At 44.1% G+C, this 26,053-nt stretch overlaps 2 protein-coding genes across 20 annotated transcripts in view; one reads left to right on the top strand and one right to left on the bottom strand.

Annotated features, from left to right (window-relative positions):
• The window catches only part of ELAVL2 (ELAV like RNA binding protein 2), a 158,159-nt gene that overhangs the window by 10,942 nt on the left and 121,164 nt on the right, over positions 1–26,053 (bottom strand). For all 19 annotated transcript variants that reach the window (XM_083420388.1, XM_083420400.1, XM_083420398.1 and 16 more), the window contains 3 exons: positions 19,459–19,562; positions 9,496–9,649; positions 5,077–5,302 (listed from right to left, as the gene is read on the bottom strand). In XM_083420388.1, the coding sequence (XP_083276514.1) occupies positions 5,077–5,302; positions 9,496–9,649; positions 19,459–19,562 (484 nt within the window). The remainder of the gene's footprint in view (positions 1–5,076; positions 5,303–9,495; positions 9,650–19,458; positions 19,563–26,053) is intronic.
• The window catches only part of DMRTA1 (DMRT like family A1), a 394,296-nt gene that overhangs the window by 357,811 nt on the left and 10,432 nt on the right, over positions 1–26,053 (top strand). The gene's annotated exons all lie outside the window — the stretch shown is intronic.

Genomic DNA, 26,053 nt, shown 5'->3' with positions numbered 1-26,053 from the left:
TTTTCCTGTGCTTTAATCCAAAACAGAGGGGCAAGAGCAACACTATATTTGCAAACAAACACAATCCATGTATTTCTATAATGAAGATCATTATTCTGAACCCTGAAATTTCTATGTACTTGACACTCAAAATTTCTACATGGTATTTTAGCAGCAAAGAAATAACCTTGACTGATGAAGCATAAATGTTAATGCTTTGGGGGGTCGGACCAATGGTAGCTGCATTAATGAATGAAGGATTCCCCCTTTTCCAAATCAAATTGAGACAGCCATTAAGATACTTCTTTAAGTATACAGTTTTAAAGCCCCCCCCTTTTTTGCACGCTCTACGTTAGGTTTCTATGCTTTATAATTAATTTACAATAATTATCATATTGCACTTTTTTGTTTACTAGCAATGAGCTGCACTGGGAACTAGGGCTGGGTGATGTATCAATAGATTGGATCAATAGATTGGCTGGGTGATTGGATCAATAGTCCAAAACTGCTTCAAAGTCCATTTCATGATATCGGTTTAAAGTCGATAACCAGTTTAAAGTCCATATTATGCTATAGGTTTCATCATGTTTGACCTGACAATATATTGCAAATCACAGTATGTGCGTGTGTGATGCAAAAATCACAATGTGGAAAAAGCCAGCCAGTGCTTCTATATAGCTCCAGCCTTATTTCAGACATCGTAATATATCAGTATTTCATGATGTTTAGCTGGTGATGTATCACGATGTTGAAAACCAGATATCTCCCAGCCCTACTGGGAAGTTAAATTGATGAAGAAGGTACAAGTTTTAATCAAATAACGCAGGTGTACATGACCTTTACACATTAAGTCACGTGTGCTAACTGGGATGGGAGGAGGTGGGGTTGTGAGCTTCACGGCCCCTCAACATGCACAGCGGGTGGAGGCCAGCCCCACGCGATTGGGGAGGATTCCCGGCCACGTCACCCCCTGGCCAGCCAATTGGCTGGCTCGGGGGCGTGGCCTGCCCTATAAAGGACGCTCCCTCTTTGCCGCTCGCCAGCTGTTCCTGCTTTTTCCCACCCTCCCGCCCTATAAGGTTTTCGTTCCTTGACTTTGCTATGGACCTTGGTTGGTCGCCGTTGAGGGGCCTGGTAGGAATTTTTCCCCTTGGCAAATTGGCACCAGCCACTTGGTTTTTGCCTACCTCGTAGCAAATCATCACAACTTTCTGGGTATCGGCGGTTTGGCATTGGTATTGTTCTGTAGATGGAAGAGGGGAGGAAGCGCCATCACCTGCCTCACATATTGAAGGGTAGTCTGATAAAGGATTCCAGGGGGCGTGGCCCTGTCCGAAGCCTGGGGAGGTGAGGGCCTAAGGCACGCCCCCTAGCGGTGACCCTGGGGGAGTTCCTAGTTGATGTGCATCAGCAGGACTCCCCCTACTGGTGGTTAACCCTTCCTGGACTTCAAGCAGACGGGCTGGAGTCGGATATAGTTGGTTAGGACCAATGCCTAAGCCAATACCGCTCATCACCTGTAACCAATAAAGTTGTGGCCTTTTTTAACCCATTCACTTTAATAATAGTGTCGTGTGTCATTATTTCCACCTGGGGGGCTCAGGAACCTGCCTGGACCAGGAATATTTCCTGGACCTTTGGCGGCCCAGATATTGAGCAGCCAAGTGGCAGCTGAGAACTTGCAGAAAACTTATTAGGGCGAGGCAAAGGTGTATGTTACGTCTTGTCTATTTTACTGTATTCTAAATATAACTTAATATGTGACGTTCGTTGGGAGGTTAAGGTATAAATACTGCAGATCTAGACACTAGTACTTGCACAGTGGGAATCCCCTAAAATCTTGGAGAAGACCTCCACTTAGAAATGAGACCACAGATTAAAAGAAACCAGCATAATTCTCAAATGACTTCAGAAGTAAGAGCAAGAGGCTACAGGACATTACGGATTCCAAAGGCTGCGAAACATTTATGTGATGTGGAAAAGGGTAAGATGGATCATCCATTATCAAGGAACTGTATCGTTCTGGCAACTTCCAGACAGCAAAAGTGCCGATACATTCATCCTGCTCTAGTATAAAGCATGGAAAAACTTGCCTCGTGTTTTAATTAAGCCGTTGAGCAAAGTGTTTGGGCATGAAGTAATATGCCATCAGAAACATGGGTCCAAGTGAAACTGATTGTCTTAATTTTTAATTGAAATTTTAATTAAAATGGAAAAGTTTTAATTGAGGGAACTGAGTAAGATGACATTTATCAACTTCTGTGACTAGTTATCTGTGCTAGAGGAGTTATACATAGGTGTAACAGTGTCGGGGGGGGGGGGAGCGGAATTCCAGTGCCAGTTTGCAGCTGATTAAACACACCTGAAAATCTTCTGCATTGCATCATGAGCTATCCTATCCCTGCAGTGAATGGGCTAAAAACCTAAGGACAGGCCCGTGAGGAATTTGTCTGAAGCCCAGGATGGGAGTCTTGTTAGAATACAGTTATAAACTCAAACGAAAAAGCAGCTGGTCTCTGGAGGGGAGCCCCCGGCCAGCTTAACCCTCCAAGGTCCGGGTCAAGTGTACCCGGCGGCCCCCGCCCTCTGCATGGGCTTGCCGAAGGATGCAACCAGGAATTAACACCCACTGAAAAATAGTCCGACTAGCTTCCGAGTCACAGGCAGTAGTGTCTAGAACTAGAATCAGAGGTGTGAAAAGCCTAAATTAAGCTAGAGGAAAACTTTGAAAGCTGCTGGGATCAAGTTCTGAGCCTTAAGTTCCCTGCCCGCTACCAGCCCATGCCACTCCACAAAATGGCAGTAGGAGCAGCACAGTCAACACAGAGGGAAGGTAGTTTTGGCCCCCTCTCATTTTCCACTTTGATACACTGAGTAGCAGGTACACTGGGTTGTAAGTCCCATAGGCCAATGTAGCTACTGAACTTGCGGAAGTCCTAGAGAGAAATACGTTCTTCTCCTCTCCCTGTGTGCCATTACTGTTTCCTGACATTGCTACTCAATGGAAACCAATGGAATGGGGGTTCTGATTTTTTAACGGGCTCTGGGTTCAGGAGAAAAGACTTATACCCCGCCCATCTGGCTGGGTTTCCCCAGGCACTCTGGGCAGCTTCCAGCAGAATATTAAAATACAATGATTCATCCAATATTAAAAGCTTCCCTAAACAGGGCTGCCTTCAGACGTCTTCTAAAAGACCGATAGTTATTTATTTCTTTGACATCTGATGGGAGGGTGTTCCACAGGGCGGGCGCCACTACCGAGAAGGCCCTCTGCCTGGTTCCCTGTAACTTCGCTTCTCGCAGTTGCCCACTCCATTTATTGTTGGACTTCAACTCCCATTATCCCTAACCACTGGCTCTGCGGCCTGGGGATGATGGGAATTGGAGTCCCAACAACATCTAGAGGGCACCATCTCATTTGAAAACTTAACAGTGGGGTGAAACCACTCCGGTTCACAAAATTAGTGCTGAAGGATGCCTTGGCAACAAAGGCCAACATTCTCTCTCTTTTTCAAACTGTGAGAAAGGTACAGTGGTCAAAGCAAGCCTATTCTGGAAGTCGTTAAGGAATGCAGGTGCAGCCCTCAGAATTCATCCCAACATCGCCCAACAAGTATTGCGTATTCCAGCACACACGCCACATTTCCCCTTCGGATCCAGCTGCCGCCACTCAAAACACAATGAATACCACTCACAATTTGAAAGCTTGCAGGTGATCTAGGGGACAGCTGGGCCGCTGGGATGTTGGAGAAAGACTGCTCAGGGGGTTTGAAAAGGCCATTGTGTGTGTCCCAACCCTGGCAGTCGCCATTTCTGCAGGAGTTTATTTACCTCTTTTTTCATGTCAGTGCAGTCATTCCCCAATGGCCTTAACTTCAGGCACAGGGCATTCTGGGGTTCCTCTTCTGAGCAGTGCTACCTCTGCCCCGGCACTCAGTACTGGAGCAGGCATTCTGCCTATGGAGAAAGGGCAAGTCTACTTTTATTCAATATTCAGCGGCTTGACAAGAGTATCCTTTGATGAGAAAAACACAAAAACCAAAAGAAAACCTCAAGGAAGATTAGAAAAATCCACTGAATACTGAATAAAAACAACTGCCTTTGCTCCGATAGAAGAGCTCGCCAGGACGAACGCTTTTAAGGGTGAACAAAGTTAATGGAACAAAATGCAAAGAAGTTGCCTGGATTTCGTTTAAATATGCCATTGGCCAGGTGCTTAATTGAAACATTAAAATTAAAGTCCTGGCAAAGCCTAGCCCAATGTGAGTATTCTGCTTCTCTTTGAAGGAAAACCAACTCATCCGATTCTGTTTTTGCTCTACTTTGCAGCAATTCTCTGCTGACTCCAACTCTTTATAACCTTTCTGGAAAACCCGGATTCTAGTGCAAGCCAGCGTCAAAGTTCAGAGCATGCATGTGCAAGTGTGCATATGCACATAACACAAAATCTCTCATAGCACGGCGCTAAATAGAAAACCCTAAAGCAGCTACTGAATGTAGATCAACACAGTATTTGTTTCAATTCACACCATCTGTCCTTTTCAGTACACTAAAATATCACAAGAGAAAAACATATGGCTGCAAAGCTCTGTGCCACAGGAACACAGACCCACACAAAAAACTGTGCAAACTACTTAAAAAACCCAAAAAACATTTGTTTCCACAGGAAAAAATAAGAAAAAGGGCAAGGTTAGAAGGACGATCCAGAAAGTAGAGAAGAATGGACAAAGTCCAAGGCAAACTTTTAAATAAAGAGAATTGTATGGTTGAGAAAGATGTCTGATTTAGTAGAATTATTTACTCTAGAAGTTTAAAAATAACCCTAAAACCCTGGTTGGAAAAAGAATGTTTCCCCATTTCTTTAAGCGTTACTAATTAGCGGCTTAAACTCTTCTGTTTATAGCTGCTAACAGATTGCAGTGCTGTTAAATAAGTGTTGACTGCTATGCCTTCCAGACACACACAAAAGTTTGAGAAACTCAATAACTCTCATATGAGGAAATGCAATTCCTACCAGAGAGAGGACAACCTGGTTCAAAGGAAAATTCGGACCGAATGGTTGGGGTCTCAAGAAGGTTCCTATACATTTCCACTTACCTAAAACGTTGAGCCTGCTGAGCTAGAGGTCCTGGGTACCTTCTGTTTGGAGACTGGTACAGCTGGGAAAGGATGGCCTGGTTTGTTTTTTGGCTTGGGTTGTTGGCGAACTTTACAGTGATTGGCTCTGTGGCACTCGGCGGTTTCTGTCCGTTCAAGCCTTTGATGGCTTCTTCTGCCTCAATCCGCTTGTCAAACCGGATAAAGCCCACACCCCTTGAAACTCCTGCATAAAGGTAGAAGGCTCGTTCACTGCTCTCTTCCAAAACAATGCCGACACACCCAAAACCCCCATTTTCACAGCTACATGTAAGCCAACAAGCCGTATGAAGCAACGGAGGACAAGACCAGCCGCAGAAAAACAATGCTGTCCAGGGAAAAAACAACGCTGTCCAGGGTTGTAAAGACTGTGGAGAGAATAACTGGGCGCACTCTTCCCACCTTGGATCAAATCTACACTTCCAGGTGCCATAAGAAAGCTGCAGAGAAAGCGCAGGATAGTGCGCCCCCCGGAAATGATCTCTTTCAGCTTCTGCCTTCTGGAAGAAGGTACAGGGTTATAAAGACTAGGACTAGCCGCCTGAGAAACAGTTTCTGTCCAAATGTGATTTTGGTTTTAAACGCAGTGTAAGGAGTCTCTATGGGAGTATATTGTATTTTAAAATGGGGTATCAGAGTTTTTAGGGGGCTAAGCAGGCTGGGATAGGCGGCTTGTTGGTTTCAAATGTCTTATGTGGATTCCCCCCCCCCCCCCATTTCGTTGTTCTGTATGGGACAATGACAATAAAGATTATCGTTATTGTAGAAGCTGAAGAGGTGGTTCCTGTCCCCACCAAGGTTGTAACACACTTGTTTCCCAAACTCGGGTCTCTGGCTGTTTTTGGACTACAGCTCCCATCATCCCTAGCTAGCAAGGCCAGTGGGTCATGGAAGATGGGAACTGTAGTGCAAAAGAGTGGCTGGGGAAGCCCAGCCAGATGGGTGGGGTATAATTTATTATTATTATTATTATTATTATTATTATTATTATTATTATTATTAGCTGGAGAGCCAAGTATGGGAAACCCTGCTGTCGTAGAAACGGGAGTCAAGGGGCAGGACCTAACAAATGGGTACACAACCTTTTCTGCGGTGGCCCCGTGCTTTAGGGGCAAGAACAAAGGGTGACCTGAAAAAACAACTGCGGTGCTGAAAATTCTGAAGCGGTTCACCACCATATCCAATCCGCTGTAGCCTGGTCCTGTTTGTGTGCGGGAAGCTCAAGGAAGCTCCATCAACTGTGGTGCCTTCTCCAAAAAAGCAAGCCTAGAGAGACTAGGGCAGGAATGGCCAGACTTGGCCCTCCAGCTGTTTTGGGACTACAATTCCCACCATCCCTGACCACTGGGTCCTGTTAGCTAGGGATGATGGGAGTTGTAGTCTCAAAACAGCTGGAGGGCAGAGTTTGGCCATGCCTGGACTAGGCTGAAGTCAGCAGGTTCCAGGAACCCTCTTCAACGCACATTTTTGGGGGTGATCTGTGGGTCTGTGCAGGACCTGGTGAGAGCCAGGAAAGATGGGTGGAGTCTTAAAGACCAGCAGGTGGAAATATCTTCAGTGGGGAGGTGTGTCAGAAGGATGAGGATGTGTGTTGCATTAATTGTTTTATTGCATAATTTTGGAACATTTGTTCTTCTTGTTTAGTACTCTGGACACTGTTTAGAACAGTGTTTCCTAACGTGGGCAATACCACCCTCGTGGGGGGCAGGGGGGCACTGGAACGATCCAGGGGGGTGGTAGTAGCCTTGGATGCAATTGGCAGGCGTTGAATAAATACAAGGGGGGAGGTGGTAGCATATGGAAAGAAATATTGGGGGGAAACCTGTTCTTACATGTTTCACCAGTTGTGCAATGACATTTACCGTCAGGTCAGGAGGTGTTGCAAGACAGCAACAATACCTCCCATGGATTTGGCGGTCATGCAATGGGTTTCAAAGGCTTGGGGGAACCCTTTTTGGCTTCCCCCAGGCCCGGGAAGTGGATTATAGCCTGCCTGCCTGCCTATTTGGCAAATGGCAGGTGGGCTGTGGCACCAGCCCCACCCTTGAGGCACATGGGGCTGAGCCATCAGGCTTGACTTGTAGATTTCCAGGGGGGCGCTGAGTCATTTTTTCCTGAAAAGGGGGCGGTAGACCAAACAAGTTTGGAAACTTCTGGTTTAGAGGTATTTCCACCTATTAAGCGGTACACACTCAACGTAATGTTAACAATTAAGCTTAAGGAGTCAGAGAAGACAATAGCCTTCTGGAGCCACAGAAGGCCCCCAGGTTCTGTTTAATTAGCTGCTGTTTAATTAGCACAACGTAAGGCATTGGTATTAGGCAACTTGGTTAATTTGCAGGATCAGGCACTTCTACTCAAAACCGTGCCATTTTGCTTTTTTGCATGTGAATTTTTTATTTTTTGCCTCCCGCTTTTCCACACACGGTTACTCTGCTCAACGCTGACACCAATCTGTGTGTGGTGGGAGAGGGAGAATTCTCTGGACCTGCCTTTCCTGGATTCAGGCTATTCCCGATTTTGCACATACCGCTACGAGCAGCGAGATGCAAAATCACAAGTGTCACATGGAAGGACTGGATTAGTGCATACGGCAGCGGAGAAGACAACACACGACAGCACGACCCTACCTAGAGCCCTAGTCAATGGCTATGTTATGTTGCAGCTGTATCTACCCTGCTTCAGAACTAATTTTAATGTGGATTTCCATACCGCAATGTTAACTGGGAGTACGCCCTAATCAACAACAAGTGCAATGAAATTTCAGAGTCTACCAAAGCACAGGAAAACTTTACAATCCTCCCCCCCCCCCAACTGAATGCATATTTTAGAAACACACATTGTTTTTAAGTAACACCCCTGGGAAGGGGCTGTTGTTGTTTTTTTGAAGAGGGAATTTTAGGGAACACTGAAAAAACTCATTAGAAAAGGGCAATTTCCGTGTAATACTGCGACAATGCATCTTTTTAAAAAGCAGACAAACAGCAGGCCTGTGGAGAACGTGTCCTTCTCTACAAAGAATGTCTGCATAACCATGGTTATGTTGATGGCGGCAAAAACAAACCCCTGTGTTGCAATACAGAATAATCTGCTCAAATACAGCCGCAACCATGGTTATGAGCATAACTAATACGTGGTGCTCTAACCTTGCCTCTTGGGTTTACCACAGCCCAATGGGATGCTGGTCTAAGACATGCTTTTGGGTGATCCATCAGTACGGTAATGTTCTTACATACCGTATTTTTCTGTGTATAACACGCCCCCTTGTATAAGACGCCCTCTATTTTGGGGGACTCCAAATTAAGAAAATCCCCCCTATGCACTATCCGTGTATAAGACGAGCCCCAAATTTTAACACAATTATTTAATATAAAAACCCCCTAGTCTTATACACAGAGAAGTACTGTACTTAGCTTTTGTACATGTGCAGTTCCAGGGCTGAACTGGGACCCATGCACAGAAACCTACTTTCTGTTCAAATCAAAACCTTGGTTTAGCAAAAGCAGCTGATGGTCACCAAGTCACCAGGTCTATTTTAAATTTTGTTCGTGGCATTGAAGAAAACGCTATCTAGCTTGGAAATTATGGCAGAATGATAATAGGAAACCTGCTGTATATTTTCCTAGGATTTTGAAATGCGTTGGGAGAAAACAGAAGATCCCTGAACCCTTAATAACGAGAAAGGGTCTCCATTCTCCAGCCCCTCTAATGGATTAGTCTACTTCATTGAGATTATATCAGAAACAGAAAAAAATATGCAGCAATATGCTCTCTAGGATGGCAGTGCCTGGAGAGTTAAGACTGAGTTTAATATTTATGCATCAAATCAATATGCCTTTCAGACTTGTTTTTTTAAACCCGCGGGATTTGTTTTCCTCTAGATCTCACAGTTAATATTCTTCAGCACGAGGATAATGCAACATTATATATATAAAAAAATCTAAGGAGCAATTACTAGTTTGCATTTCATGTAGACTTAGTCTAAGATAGCAGCAGAGCACTTCCGTGTAAGATTTTGCTTTCCTTATTTTATTTTTAAGACTGTTTATTAGCACTTTATAAGGAGTACAGGGACTATTTTCACTCGGCGGCTTGGAAATGAGGATTATAGCAGCTGTAAATTTATTACAAGGCATGAAACAGGCTTCAAAACCTGCACCTTCGAGGTGGAAATGACTCAGGGCTGGCTGACTACACACTACAATCTATTTTAGTCCATGCATATTTATGAAAAACTCCGGCAGAAAATTGTATTTTCTGGCCCATATATACCTTTGATATATTCTGAAGGGAGGCTTGCTGTATTGGAAGATGGAATATCTCACAACCTGCCAGGCTGAGAAAAGCGAGAGAGATAGTAGGGCGCAGCTGTCGACTTACCAGTGACTTGGTCCACTAGAATACGAGAAGTAATGATACGTCCATACTGGGAGAATAGCTGCTCCAATTCTTTCTGGGTCATAGTTTTTGGGAGACCACTGACATACAGATTTGCATCTCTAATGGAAGCTGAACTTGGTCGCGCATAGGAAACCTGTGGGATGAGAACAAAGCGTTTGCTGTTCCGTCATGCAAATGGCCATACAAGAAGAACGGAAAGATTGAACTGTGCAAAGGCTACTTTTCCTTTCAAAACCAGATGGGCAATCTAAACCAAGAACCTTGCATCCTCTGCAACTGGTACCGTGCCGATCGGATAGGTTATCCAATGCCAGCAAACTATACCGAATAACTTAGAAGTATATTTAAATGTCCTTGTTTTCCGCAATTGCTCTTTAAACTGTGTGTTGAGACATGACAGTTACAGAAGTCGTTGACACCATTTCTTTCATTTTCAGCGTTAATGAATAAATGTGGGCCGATTATAGCAAAATGAAATCAAATCAAAAGCCATCATCGACAAAAAAGGATCAATTAGTTAAGGAAGGGAGAAACCTGGAAAAATGTCTAGGGAGGGCAAAAGGATAATCAATCAGAGGCAAGTACCCCTTCTCCACAGCGATGCGTGAGTCGTTGGGGGTTAGTATAATAATACACTACTCTTAGTCAGTGTTAGAAACTCAGATATGCAAGCTAGGTGACAAATGGCTCCTTAAACCAGGATTAAAGGTAAAGGTAAAGGGACCCCTGACCATTAGGTCCAGTCGTGGCCGACTCTGGGGTTGCGGTGCTCATCTCGCTTTATTGGCCGAGGGAGCCGGCGTACAGCTTCTAGGTCATGTGGCCAGGATGACTAAGCTGATTCTGGCGAACCAGAGCAGCACACGGAAACGCCGTTTACCTTCCCGCTGGAGCGGTATCTATTTATTTACTTGCACTTTGACGTGCTTTCAAACTGCTAGGTTGGCAGGAGCTGGGACTGAGCAACGGGAGCTCACCCCGTCGCAGGGATTCGAACTGCCGACCTTCTGATCGGCAAGTCCTAGGCTCAGTGGTTGATACCACAGTGCCACCCGCATCCCCAAACCAAAGATTACTGTGGCCTAAACTGAATGCTTAGTTGCCATTTGGAGGAGCAATATGACCTGGCACCTGGGTATCTTCACTTGGCCACAAGTGACCAATAGCCAGGTGCAAAATGCCTTGCAAAATTCGTACTCTGCTGTTAGTAATAAAAGTTATAAATAGAAGCTGAACTATGATCTCATTTAGCCAAAGCAAAAGATATATTTTCCTTTTCCTTTTTACAATTTCCAGAACCATCAACAGGGAAGCAGGACGAGAAGTACATCAGCAGCAGCACCCGCTTTCTGCCCCCAGAACCCTCAATGCTTGTGACACATGAATTGAGCATTTGGGGCACCTACTGAGAAGAGAATCACAGACTTGTAGAGTTTCATGGATTATGTTTTCCATCGCCCTCACAGGCTGCAACAAGGACCCAGCTGGCAGCGTTTAAGCCAACGCTGGGCCTGGCATTTCATCCAATGATAAGGCTAGCCCTGTCATCCAAGACAAAAATCATAAATCACCGATTTGTAATTAGAGACTGTACTGTAATTAAAACAACAGTTGCAAAGGTGGCAGGCCAGTACTTGGGATTCCAGGAATGGGTCCCACGGTGATCACACGGTGATCAAATCTGAGGTTTTGTCAAGAGGACAGAAACAAACCTACCAACTGAGCCAACAAGCAGAAAAGGCCCTCAATCAGGAAGAGGCAAACCCGGCCCTCCATATGTTTTGGGACTACAACTCCCATCATCCCTCACCACTGGTCCTGTGGGAGTTGTAGTCCCAAAACATCTGGAGGGCCGAGTTTGCCTATGCCTGCCCTAAATCCTTCTTTCACTTGTGTCAATGGCAGTGCCCTGTAGTTGCAGAAATGCATTTTATTATTGCATTTTTCACAACAACAAGAACAACTTTTACGATTTATACCCTGCCCATAGTTTTCCTGACTGTTTTCCTTTCCCCTTGCCTTCACACCTGCAGATTGGCTCCATGTCTGAATGGTGCCCATGAAAGCTATTTGCTGCATGGCATGGAGAGAGTTGGCCTTGCGCAAGACCAACATGCTGCCTTGGTTTCAATGCCACTGCTGTAATGGACTTTGCTACGATTTAAACTAATCAAATTTATTTCCTCCTGTTGATATCTCAGTGATTTTGACTAGAGCGAGCAAGAGGTTTGCGAGCTAAATGTGTTGAAACAATATCAAATTGCTTTTCGTAGGTTATGGGAAATTTCAAGCTGTGTTGGTTTTTTTTCCAGCTTGCCAATGTGGAAAGGCATATCATCTTATGAAGGCACAGAGATCAGATGCTTCTCAGCAGCCTCCAAGTGTTTTTGCCGGCCTGGAAGGCGTTGTTGAAGTTCAATGATGCCTCATGCCTGCAAAGATGGAACAATGTACCGTATTTTTCGCTCTATAAGATGCACCAGACCACAAGACGCACCTAGTTTTTGAAGGAGGAAAACAAGAAAAAAAATATTCTGAATCTCAGAAGCCAGAACAGCAAGAGGGATCGCTGCGCATTGAAAGCAGCAATCCCTCTTGCTGTTCTGGCTTCTGGGATAGCTGCACAGCCTGCATTCGCTCCATAAGACACACACACATTTCCCCTTACTTTTTAGGAGGGAAAAAGTGAGTCTTATAGAGCAAAAAATACGGTATTTTTGTGTGCGTGGGTCGAACTCCAATGTTTGTGGGGTCTACTGTATTAAGTCGTATGGATTGCTCCACTCAAAAGGCTGCCCACGAGGGAGGAGGCACTGGCCTCTGCTTAAAAATTGGGTCCTCCCTTAAAGAGGGCACGTATTGCGGTGAGACCCGGAAAACCAACACCCTGTGTTCTAGGTGGGCAGGATTGGTCAGCCGTAACATCCGATTGGTAGGTTCCTCAAAGCTGGGTGCAATCTGGCCAATGGGATGCAGTCCAAACGGCCTCTGCTTCAAAAGGAAGGAGAGTCCACAACCTCCTGAGGAAAATGGTTCCACTGTCTAACAGCTCTTATTCCGGCATAGCCTAATAGTCAGGATGATAGGAGTTGTAGTACAGCAATATCTTGAGAGCTATTGGTTCCCCGACTCTGGTTTATACACTGCTTTCATGCATTCACGCTCAAGACAGTTCACAAGAAATCAGGGTGGATAAAAATAAATGATTTTTTTTAATTTTTAAAAATTGTATTTTTAAAATTTAAATCAGTTTGTTGTTTTTTTAAATCAGATTTTTAAAATAAAATGCTCTTGGAGGGAAAAAAATATTTTAGAGATAGTTTTCTATTTAAGTTACATTATAGTCCAAAGTCTATTCATTAGGAAATAAGGAATGTTTTAAGTTTTTCATCTGTGTTAAAACTCAGTTTGTTTGTTTTTAAATCGTTTAAACCACATCAGTTAACAAACATGGATACATATGCTAGAATGTTATTGTTTTAGTTAAATAAATTGTTTAAATTGTTATTAAGGAAATTATTATTTTTTTCCTTCCAATAAATTGCAGCAGAAAAGTTGTCCAAATATAAAAAATAATTTCATAATTATTTGTCTATGTATTTCTAGTATAACCAAATCAGTAATTTTTGATAGAACTGTAAAAACCACTCTGAAAATTTATTATTCCAAAAATGAAACTTTCATCTGGTTGTAAATATTAAGATTATACCAGGAAGAATGAGTCTTTCTGTAAAAAAAAAAAAATTAAATCACGTCTTGCTGACTAGTGATTTAAATCAAGCCTTACCGACTAGTGATTTAAATCGTGATTTAAATCCACTTGATTTAAATCAAATCCACCCTGCAAGAAATGTAAATAAATTGTTTCTTGGATGCTTATGACAATATTTTTGTTATATCAAACATATTTTCCATCAGGGTGTGGGAACCATTTGTGTGTTCAGACCCAGAAACGTCCCCCCTAAATAAATTCACACTTGACCCAAAATTTTGGTTTTGGTTTTTGGCAGAATTTAGGCCACAACTTTATTGATTACAGAAAGTGACTGGTTACATAGGCTGTGGTTCGACTAGCTCCCTGCCATGCAGGTAGCGCTGACCCAGGGTTCCAGCTTAGGTCAGCCAAGGGTGAATATCTGGATAAGCGGAAAGATGGGAACAGGCTATCTCCGCCACCCAAATGTCCCCCTGGACTCAGGCACGGGTACAACCCCCTCTCAGGGGTTGACCAAACCATTGAGTCCCTGGATTCCTTTAACAGAATACCCTTCACATAGGGATGGTGAGAGCGTTCTCCCATCCCTATCACCTGAACCAGAGCCTATCCGCAACCTTACAAGTTGTGACGATTTGCTACGTGGCAGCCAAAACCCAAATGGCACCAGCCAATCAGCCAAGTGGGGGAAATTCCTGCCGTGCCCCTGTCCCAACGACAGACGACACACGACGGCATAGCAAGGTCAAGCGCAAAGCCCTAAAAGTAGGGAGAGGTGGGCGGGTGTTCCGAATGCACGCGCCGAAAGAGGAAGCTCTGGGTCACGTGCATGGGCATAAATAGGTCCCTCGAATTGTTTGGACTGCGTCCCATTGGCCAGATTGCACCCACCTTCAAGGGACCTACCAATCAGGTGTTGTGGCTGACCAGTCGTATCCACCCACAACACAGGGGGTCGGTTGTCCAGGTCTCACCGCAATACGTGCCCTCTTTTAAGGGAAGACCCGATTTCTAGAAAAATAGCGGTGATACGACTGATATTTGCTATCGGTCCAAACAATTCTGATCACAATTTTTAAAACCCGTGTAGACAATTTAGAAAGGGACCTAGACTTTCTTTATTTTTTTTGGTCCCAACACAAATTGTTATTCTCCCTCACATCTGCAGAAGCACTTCACTTTATCTTGAGAGTACAGTCCTGTGGTATTTAATTACCCTGTCAAGAGCACTAAATGGTTTGGCACCAAGCCCTTTCCCTCAATCTCCGCTGATTGATAGCATCAATAAAATTCACTCACTTTAATTAAACCTCCAAATAGGACCTTCTTTTGCCACTCACTAGGATCAATGTTCTTTAATATGGAAAGTACAACTGCCGAGGTTGCAAAGGGGGCTCCTTCCTCACCTTCACAGTTCATTTCCTTCAGATGTTCTAAGGGGATTTTTATACAATGCATACATATTTCACCGTTCTCTTGACACGTTGGTTAATGGAAAAGATCACCATTAAAAACTGGCGTCTACCAAGCCGTACTTCTCAGTTGCATAAGATTTTCTGCGGCTGTTTTTCTCTTCTTCAAATATGCACACTGGAAAGAGGCAGTGCTACTTTCCCGCAAAGTATATTTGGTTATCTATATTTCCAACATTGGACAACTGTAAGGTAAAGGTAAAGGGACCCCTAACTGTTAGGGTCCAGTCATGACTGACTCTGGGGTTGCGGCGCTCATCTCGTTTTATTGGCCGAGGGAGCCGGCATACAGCTTCCGGGTCATGTGGCCAGCATGACTAAGCCGCTTCTGGAGAACCAGAGCAGCGCACGGAAACACCGTTTACCTTCCTGCTGGAGTGGTACCTTTTTATCTACTTGCACTTTGACGTGCTTTCGAACTGCTAGGTTGGCAGGAGCAGGGACCGAACAATGGGAGCTCACTCCGTCACGGGGATTCGAACCGCCGACCTTCTGATCAGCAAGTCCTAGGCGCTGTGGTTTAACCCACAGTGCCACCCGCATCCCCACAACTGTAGTTCAAGCATTTATCCCATTCTGAAAAGCACGTTCATAAATTCAGAAGTTTGCAGAATACAGGTGGCACTGAAACAATTTATTACACCAGCATATGTGTTTTGAAGTAGCCGTCGCTGCCAAGTGCAGAGAAGCAAGTTGACAAACCGACGTTTGCAGGATTGCAACACCTTCCTTAAATACAGAAGCCTATTTAAGTGCAATGTGACTTTTAAGCATGTGCATTCCAACTTTTCTGCTGCCTGCATTTTTAGGTTTACCTAGAAATAAAAACCCTTGGCAAGAAACATCAGTCTTGCTACCAAAGAGGCAAGTCAGTTTTAAACTCAAAAGCGGCTTGTCTCTTCAACAGTAAGAGTGGTTGCAATTGGAAACAAAAAGCAGAGCAAAATAAATGTAGGCCTGTGAGCTTTGGTACCCTTTAAAAATCAAGTTCCTTAATCGGACTCTAACAATAACTGCATTTCACAACCAGGTGTGGCAATATACAATTTCAGTAACTGGGACAGTTATTGCATAAGTAACTATTAAAACTTTAGAGCTGTTGCGTAGAAAAAATAAAAAATGTTTAAAATCCCATTTGCCAACACCTCCGTAATGGCAATACATTTATGATTTTTTAAATACTGCTGAGTGGGAAGAAATCCTACAGAGTTAAAATCAAGGTTGGTGGGGGTTTTTTGGTTGTTTTTTTAAAAGCTATATTCCTCTGACAGGTGATAATTATACATTAATTGACAATTCAGAAGAAATGTCACGTCAAGAAATATTCCATGAAAGAAAAACAGAATATTTGGCTAGCCTTTGCCCTGTGAGGAATTAATTCTAACTTGCACTGTGGACAGGTTTTTTTTTTTATTAGCCAACAAACAAACAAACAAACAAACAAACAAATAATAAGAGTTGTTCCAATATTCCTACTCTTAAGTTCTCTCTATGAGCATTTTGTAAATGCAATTTACAAAAGCCCCAATTTGCTTTATCATACCATAACATGTCCTGCCTAGAGGTGACAACAACTAAGTAGGTTAGTGAAGTCTAGTAAATTTAATTAGATTCCTCTATTTTTCTGAGAGAGCAGGGAGGACAAATTGCTTTGGCTGAGGAAGCGAGGAGTTTTTCTCCTGGTATCATTTCTGGTTGCCCACCTCACTTCACAATGTGTGGTTGTGACTAAAAATGCACCCAGTGTTATGCTTTTCTCTTCAGAAAGCATAGTATCCCACTGTTTAAAGTCTGGTGACTATGTGCATCAAATCCGCCAAGGTCCAGGGATGCCTAAAAAGTAGCCTTCTGGCTTCTACTTCTCATGTAGCATTGAGGTCTTTGCACCAAGTCCACGTTCTCCATCAAGATTTGCTCTTCTCCATCACCATATCAGAAGACACGCAGTGTAACGCTGCCATGTCAAGAAGGGATTAGACAGAGGTCTGCCCATAACTTTGGAAACAAGGAGGTATGATCAGGAGGGAGGGTAGAGGTAAAGGACCCCTGGACGGTTATAAGTCCAGTCAAAGGCAACTATGGGATTGTGGCGCTCATCTCGCTTTCAGGCCGAGGGAGCCGGCATTTGTCCACAGACAGCTTTCCGGGTCATGTGGCCAGCAGGACTACACCACCTCTGGTGCAACGGGACACTGTGACGGAAACCAGAGCGCAGGGAAACGCCATTTCCCTTCCCGTCACAGCGGTACCTATTTATCTACTTGCACTGGTGTGCTTTTGAACTGCTAGGTTGGCGGGAGCTGGGACAGAGTAAAGGGAGCTCACCCGGTTGCGGGGATTCGAACTGCCAACCTTCCGCTCGGCAAGCCCAAGAGGCTCAGTGGTTTAGACCACAGCGCCACCCGCGTCCCTCAGCAGGGAGGAGGAAGTGGTTAATTACTAAGGCAAAGTCTTAGTTTAAGTCCTGATGAGAACACAAGCGTGACCACACTGCCAAGGCCACTATATGCATTGAAGAGGAATAGGTGGCATCCTGCAGGCAACACACAAGCACACTGTACTCAGAAAGCTTCGCGCTTGGCTCCAGGTCATGGGTAGAAAAACTAAGGCTTGGATCCGGCCCAATCGCCTTCTAAATCCGGCCTGCGGTCTGGGAATCAGCGTGTTTTTACATGAGTAGAATGTGTGCTTTTATTTAAAATGCATCTCTGGGTTATTTGTGGGACATAGGAATTTCTTCTTCTTCTTCTTTCTTTCCTTTTTCAAAATATAGTCCAGCACCCCACAAGGTCTGAGGTACAGTGGATCGGCCCCCTGCTGAAAAAGTTTGCTGACTCCTGCTCCAGGTAATAACCGGGAAAAATTCCCGGGAATGGATTCCAAAATAGCATAGTGCATTCAAGGAAGGTGACCCTCAGTATCAGATACAAGCTGGTGGGGTCTTTACAATTGCAGTCAAACCAACTGTGCATGTTTGCTAGATAGGTGCATGAAGTGTACGAAGTTCCCTATTAAGTTTGGGGGGAAAGCGTAGCCACATATAACCTCCACACCTGGCCAGGCCACCTCCTCTATGCACTTTGCCCTCTCATCACCAAGCCATAAATGTGAGAACCATCTGCATGCCTGAGCTCCATTGCTCAGACACCATTTTAAGCTAGTCTTAAGCATGTCTTATGGGACGCGGGGGCACTGTGGGTTAAACCACAGAGCCTAGGACTTGCCGATCAGAAGGTCGGTGGTTCGAATCCCCACGACAGGGTGAGCTCCCGTTGCTCGGTCCCTGCTCCTGCCAACCTAGCAGTTCGAAAGCACGTTAAAGTGCAAGTAGATAAATAGGTACCACTCCGGTGTGAAGGTAAACAGCGTTTCCGTGTGCTGCTCTGGTTTGCCAGAAGTAGCTTAGTCATGCTGGCCACATGACCCGGAAGCTGTACGCCGGCTCCCTTGGCCAATAAAGCGAGATGAGCGCCGCAACCCCAGAGTTGGCCATGACTGGACCTAATATAGTCAGGGGTCCCTTTACCTTTTCAGCATGTCTTTGCAACCGAATTGCCATTTTAAGCCTTCCAGAACAAAGCTGCTGTACTTGTTACTCTTCAACGACTATTCTGATTGAGTAAGTGCTATTTTTACCTTTTGCAAGATTTGTTTGTGAGATTATTGCTTTAAGGTGAAAATACCTTAAAGCATCCTGGATTATGTAAACAAAAAGGCTACAATGAGCCTATCTAAGCTTCCCTTTTAAGGGATGCACTCTGCTGAACTCACAAACATTAGGAAGGAAGGATCATATGTGATAATATACTGTATTTCACTGCATAATGGTCCTGTTTTTAATGCTGAATTTTCTTTTCAAAAAAGGGGCTGTGGCCATCATAGAAGGAAAAAAGTGGAGATGATAGCAGGTAGATCCGAGGGGGTGTATTTCTGTAACACACCACTTGAGGTGCCCGCAGGGAGAGGAAATGGAAAGACTTTCTGTACAGAAATACCTTTCTGTATAAGCAAAGCCTCCCTTCTCTTGTTCAGTCTACTGACTCAGAGAGGCGTCATTCGTCTAATGGAATCTCTACGGCGAACAAAACCACTCTATACTTTGCACTGCAAGAACGGAACAGCCGCTCCAAGTTTGGACAGGAAGTTCCGGCGAGGAATGCCGCGGGAACAGAAAATAAGCGGCGATGGAGCCACCTGCAGCCAGGTCTGCTAGCGCCCGCCGCATCTTCCCTTGGCCCACAGAACCCAGCCAACCCCAGCATCGGTTTCCGCCAAAACAGTGATTAAAAAAAAGGAAGATGGGGAGAAAGGTTCCTAGGAGCTCGTGGTTGAGGAAAGGAAGGGGCCTGAGGCTTAGCAGAGCTTCAGAAGTTGCCCTGCGATTATTATGCAGTAAATGCTTTGGGGCTGATTTTAGGACTTGGCGGAAAAGGAAGTGCGACAATAATGCGGCGGCAATTATTATGTGGTTAAACGCATTATCCTCTCCTAGCATCTATGCATTAGAACACTATGTAAATTACCAAGTGTAAGGGTGCCATTTTAGAATATTTGCAAATGCCTGCTATGGAGGTAAAAACTTGTCCTAAATATCCTTGCATATGCAAACTAGTAGTATAGGCCCCAGGAATTAAAGACTTGTGAGTAAACCACCAATTCAAAAGCCAGGTATAGCCTTTGGGAAAACAGAGAACAAACAGCAATGGGCACTGTCTTCCAGTAGCAATTAGTTTTCCCCATAAAAATTCTACATACTTTTATTGTTTTGGTTTGAAGTCTCAATCCATTCAGAGTATTGATCGCCTTTTCAGCATCCTTAGGGTCAATGTAGTTCACAAATCCATACCCCAAGCTTTGTCCTGATTGTAAAAAAGAAAAAAGAGAAGGGGGAAGAAAAATATTATTAGCCAACGATGCAAGCAACTACATTTGTATCTTAACCCTTCGTTAGCAAGAGGTACATAAGCTATTTTACACTGAAGACAAAATAAAAGACAGCCTAAGTAACTTTAAACATAATTTGTAGTTGCCGACTAATTTACTTCCCAAGTACTCACTGAAGCATGTAAACAAACTATGCTATTGTCAGAAGAACAGCAATAGTGCAAGTTGTCACAAAACTTTAAACAGATGCAGGTACACAACGCTTGGAATTTCTGAAGCATAAGTTAGCATACAGCAAATATACTTAGATATATAGACAGGTATTCTATTCAGGGAGCCTGGGAAAATGGATCCAAGCTTTCTGCGGGTGAGCTCTTCTCATAAGATATGAAACACATTTTCTATCAGGGTGGGGGTCCCATTTTTAACCAGAGGCCAGTACCTACTCCCTCATAGACTGCCTTCTGAGTGGAGTAATCCATATGACTTAATACAGTACAGTGGTACCTTGCGGCCGTGAGGCATCACTGAACGTCAGTGTTGCATTGCAGGCAGGCAAAAACACCTGGAGGCTGGTGAGAGGTACCTGCTTACTATGCAATTACCGTATTTTTTGCTCCATAGGGCGCACCAGACCATAGGGCGCAACTAGTTTTTAGGGGGGGAAGTCAAGGGAAAAAATCTTATTTCCCCCCCAGCCCCAAAGAGCAGCGTACAGGCGCAACCTCTCCCTGCCGGAGGGGTTGCGCGCGGCTATGGAACAAGCCAAGGCAGCCAGCGGGATCCATCCCGCTGGCTGTTTTGGCTTCCGCTTTAGCCCCGCGCAACCTCTCCCTGCCTGGAGACGCTGCGCAGGGCTAAAGAACCCATAGCCCCTGCCAGAGAGGCTGCGCGGCTATCCCTGAAGCCTGGAGAGCGAGAGGGGTCTCCAGGCTTCAGCGAAAGCAACGCAAAGCCTTTGGAGCACGGAGGAAGCGCTCCCCCTGCGCTTCGGAGGCTTAACGTTGCTATCACTGAAGCCCAGGAGCCTGCATTCGCTCCATAGGACGCACACACATTTCCCCTCAATTTTTGGAGGGGGAAAAGTGCGTCCAATAGAGCGAAAAATATGGTAGCTTCCATGTTAGGCTACAGTCGCATATAATAAATATTGATAGCTGGCATAGCGTGTATGTCCTTTCTGATACATTGGTTTTTTACTTGTGGACACATGCATGTTCATATCAATTCCCTCTTTCTCCCCAAAGTCTCCTGCACTCTCCAAAAATATGATTTTGGAGGGTTTATCCCAGAGAACCGTAAGACGTGTTGCGAGGGCATGTGTTGCGAGGGAAAGCAGACTGTCACCATAAAAGACCTATAAACTATTAATATGTATTATATTGATGGTGACATAAAGTCAGACATGAAAGATGCTACATAGCAGAAACACTACATGTGGAGCGGAGGGAAGCAGCTGCTTAGAGGGATGGGGCGAGGTCTTGTGGTTGCGCCGATGGAAGGACTACCACCAGAAAGGGGCTCCCAAGAGTCCTACGGCATGTTCCTGCCCCAGCTACATAGTAAATGAGATTAACAATTCTATATAGTGTGAAAAAATACGCAAGAATGCAAAAATGCATTGCAATCATACCAGGGTTTATTTTATACCATGCAAAGTATGCTCTAGCACAGTGGTTCTCAAAGGGTGTGGTCCGCCACACTTGTGGGGCAGTAGAGCACAGAAAGAGGGGTGGGAAGATTCAAAAACAATCAATGGAACATTTAAATATTTCAACATACAGTGGTACCTCAGGTTACATACACTTCAGGTTACAGACTCCGCTAACCCAGAAATGATGCTTCAGGTTAAGTACTTTGCTTCAGGATGAGAACAAAAATCGTGCTCCGGCGGCACGGCAGCAGCAGGAGGCCCCATTAGCTAAAGTGGTGCTTCAGGTTAAGAACAGTTTCAGGTTAAGAACAGACCTCTGGAACGAATTAAGTACTTAACGCGAGGTACCACTGTAGTGCAGTATAGTATCAAAATTATTATTTTTATTTGCAGAATATGGATTGATTTTTCCCAAAATGAGAACAAGAGCATTGGAGGTGTGCCTGGATAGCTCAGTTAGTAGAACATCAGACTCGATCTCAGGGTTTTGGGTTTGAGCTCCACGTTGGGCAAAGTATTTTTGCATTGCAGGGGGTTGGACCGGACAAACCTCGTGGTCCCTTCCAACTCTACAATTCTACAACTCTAAGTGATATTGAGGGCAATCCTAGTCGTCGTTTAAAATTATATATTGGGAATGGTTCATGTTCTTACGTAGCTACATTGTTTCATACTTTTTGGATGACCAATGATCACATTATAAAGTAGTTATGTTTTATGTTATAAATCAGGGGTCAGCAAACTTTTTCAGCAGGGTGCCGGTCCACCATCCCTCAGACCTTGTGGGGGGCCGGACTATATTTTAGAGAGAGAGAGAAAAGAACGAATTCCTATGCCCCACAAATAACCCAGAGATTCATTTTAAATAAAAGCACACATTCTACTCATGTAAAAACACACGGATTCCCGGACTGTCCGTGGGCCGGATTTAGAAGGCAATTGGACCGGATCCGGCCCCTGGGCCTACCAATATAAATCAAGCATTGCTAAGAGTTCTTTTTTTTTTTTTTTCCAGGGTATTTCGTATCTCTGAAAAATTCTGTGTGGCGCGAAGCAAATTTTTATTCTGAAAGCCAAGAGAAAAAAGTTTGGGAACCACGGCTCTAGCATTTGCTGAGGCAACTGAAATGGCAACCAACAACCAGTGGTTGCTAGCAAAAGGAGAATGAGACAGGAGCCATTCCATGGAAGGACACTTCATTCGCCCCCAAGTGCATCGCTAAACTTAAGGTAACGGTATAAAATTTAAGTAGAGATGCAATCCAGTTGGATCAATGTCTCTTCAGAAAAAGCACTTCACTGTCGATTTAGCTCATGCATATTCCACTGTGAAGTATGGTATATTAGATATATATATGATATATATTGTAAGTCACCTCAAAACTATTTTTAGTAGTAGGCACCTAAGAAATTAAATTAAAGTGAGTTAGGCATTCAACCTTGCCAGAAACGGCTGTATACCAGATCCAACAGCACTGTTACACAGTGGGCAAAGAGGCAGGTATCTAAGACATAGCTATCAACTTTTCCCTTTTCTTGCAAGGAACCCTATTCAGAATAAGGGAATTTCCCTTTAAAAAAGGGAAACGTTGATAGTAATTGATCAAAGAACGTCCTCAACTACGCTCAATGCCACAGACATGCAAGGTGCAAAGTGACCTTCCAAAATTCTAGTACAAACCAGTCCAAATAGGAAGGATGCAAACCTTTTTCCTCAAAGAGCGCAACGATGACACTGTCAAGGAATCACCTGACATCACCATGACACCTGGCAAAGAGCTTTCCTTTGTTCGCGAGGCTTGATTTTAAGCTGCACAGGCAAAAGAAGCGTTTCCCCGACTCGCTGAGGAACAATCGGAAGCAGACTTCAAGGCTTCGTGTTGCTCCTTTGCAGCCGTGCCCTTACCTGACATCACATACACCATGGGTAGGCAAACTAAGGCCGGATCAGGCCCAACTACCTTCTAAATCCGGTCTGTGGACGGTCAGGGAATCAGCGTGTTTCTACATGAGTAGAATGTGTGCTTTTATTTAAAATGAATCTCTGGGTTATTTGTGGGGCATAGGAATTCGTTCATCCCCCCCCCCCCAAAAAATATAGTCGTTTACCTTCCCGCCAGAGCGGTCCCTATTTATCTACTTGCACTTTGACGTGCTTTTGAACTGCTAGGTTGGCAGGAGCAGGGACCGAGCAACGGGAGCTCACCCCGTCACGGGGATTCGAACCGACGACCTTCTGATCGGCAAGTCCCAGGCTCTGTGGTTTAACCCACAGCGCCACCCGCGTCCCTTGACATTAGGATGTATCAATTTGATTCTCTTTATGTAAGGATTCATGGTGCCCCCTTAAAGGGGACCAGGGGGAGCTGCTTCTGTCCAGATGCCCAGACAGGGGTTAATGGGCCAAAGCAGCCCCCCCACCCCCGCCCAAGATGGTGAGCTTGGAAGGCTTGCCCCAAACTGATTTCCATCATAGGGTGATCTTTTTTTATAAGAAGTTTTATTAATTTTCAATTACAGTGGTACCTCTGGTTGCAAACGGGATCCGTTCCAGAGGCCCGTTCGCAACATGAAAAGAGCACAACCTGAAGCGCCGTATCTGCGCAGGTGCGTGGTGAGATTTGGCGCTTGTGCGCATGCACAAAGCGTGATTTAACGCTTCTGCACATGCACGAGCGACGAATCCCGGGTCGCCGCGGGACGTAACCTGAAAGAACATAACCTGAAGCAAACGTAACATGAGGTATGACTGTACAATCCAATAATAGCCTCATTATAACAACACCAAATTATAATACAATTACTAATACCAATAAATCAAATACAGAATTGTATAATTTAGGTCCCTCCCCGTGCTAGAATTGAGGGTTTGATGATTTCCTTTATTTCTGCGTTCCAAAATCTTATTAATTTCAATTGCATTCCGGTCGAAATAATAATCCCTTATACAACAACTGCAATATTAATAACTTCTATTCGTGTTGGCACATTAAATGATTTATAGAACTGCAAGTGAGGCACTCAAACTATATCCTTGTTCCTCGTGTGTGTGGCAATCATCATAGGGTGATCCATAACCCAGGATCGACTGCCAAACAAATAACCATCAGACAGCCAGGATGATTCAGTATACAGTGGTACCTTGGTTCTCAAACTTAATCCATTCTGGAAGTCTGTTCCAAAACCAAAGCGTTCCAAAACCAAGGCACACTTTCCCACAGAAATAAGGCAAAATGGATTAATCCATTCCAGACTTTTAAAAACAACCCCTAAAACAGCAATTTAACATGAATTTTACTATCTAACGAGACCGTTTATCCATAAAATGAAAGCAATAAACAATGTACTGCAGTCACACAATCAATCCATCAGTAGTTGAACTGGGTTCCACACAGTCACAAAAACAAGAAAAAAGAGCTGCAAAAATGCAAAATAAATAGCAAAAACAGACTGACCTCAGCGTAACACTCAAAAAGGAAGTGTGGCACTCAAATTGGAAGCGTAACACTTAAAACGGAGCACGTTCGGCTTCCGAAAAAAGTTTGCAAACTGGAACACTTACTTCCAGGTTTGTAGTCTTTGGGTTCCAAGTTGTTTGAGTACCAAGGCGTTTGAGAACCAAGGTACCACTCTATACACCCAATGCCTACGCCAAAACCTACTGACAATTGTCACTGTGGCCAGTTTACATCCCAAGATGCTTGTCCTCTGAATATTGCGTCTTCCCATGCCTTGGCTTTTGACGGCCATGTGCTTACTGGCCCCAGTCCCACAGTTAGCCTTGCAAAGCAAGGCTGATGGTTTTTTCAGCCAACTGGACCCACAATTTTTTTTTTTATTTTTTTTTACCTTTCACTCTCTCAATCAACTAATGATAATAACTTCACGAAACGGGTGGAATCCATGAAAGCTAACACAGTGGTAAATCTTTAAAAAGGAAGGAAACCGAAATCACAATATGCACTCCACATCGTTTTTGGATGATATATCATAATACCGGTCGGTATATCGCTCAACCCCACCCCTGGAAGTTGATTACATGTTAGCAGAGAGGAAGAGATCGTGGTAGCGAAGCCAGTTTAGGATTTCACTTGCACAACAAAACTTTCCCCCTCCCCCCCCCAAAAAAAATCTGCTCCAAAGGATTGGGGAACCCCCAGAACAAATTTTTTAAAAAGGGGGGGAGCAGGGAGTGCAGAGGGAAAGGTTTTTTGGCAAGTAGAAATCCTTGTACTGATGGAATGAACTAGCTAGATACCGCCTAACGTACTCACACCTTAGAAAAGTAATATGGGAAGCAACTGTCTCCTCCAAAATGTTGCATAGCTACTATTTTTAATCCGACAAATTTCATTTGAAACGATCTCAAAGGGGTATGCATCGTTGGAAGTCCAGTGTGCATCAGTAAAAAACCTTTTTTACCAGTGGACGTTCAATTTCAAATCTTAGCTACGAAGAGAATTTCCAAGATTGGGACATTAATAATGCATCGCTTGTCATATAGCACAAGCTGAAAGTCATTTATAGTTGGGAAATGAAATTCCCCAATCTCTGGTTAAGCTTTCAAACAAAAACGTTTGAAAATGAATGCTTGGCAAAAGGCTCCCCCTTTAAAAAAAAAAAAATCCTGGTTCAAGTGCACACATTTAAAAGCAAACAAAATCAATGTGTGGGAAAGGCAAAAAAAAATTTATTTGTCGTTTTCCCAGCACCTTTTTCCAAGATACCCCCTTTTAAATGCATGAAATAACTTTTGTTCTCAATTAACTGCTTAGCAGTTTTAGGAGTCTGGTTATGTATCAGTACTTAACT

Source organism: Podarcis tiliguerta (assembly GCF_965153285.1).
Source record: "Podarcis tiliguerta genome assembly, chromosome: 17".
Lineage (NCBI taxonomy): Eukaryota > Metazoa > Chordata > Lepidosauria > Squamata > Lacertidae > Podarcis > Podarcis tiliguerta.
This window is presented reverse-complemented; position numbering and strand designations above follow the sequence as displayed.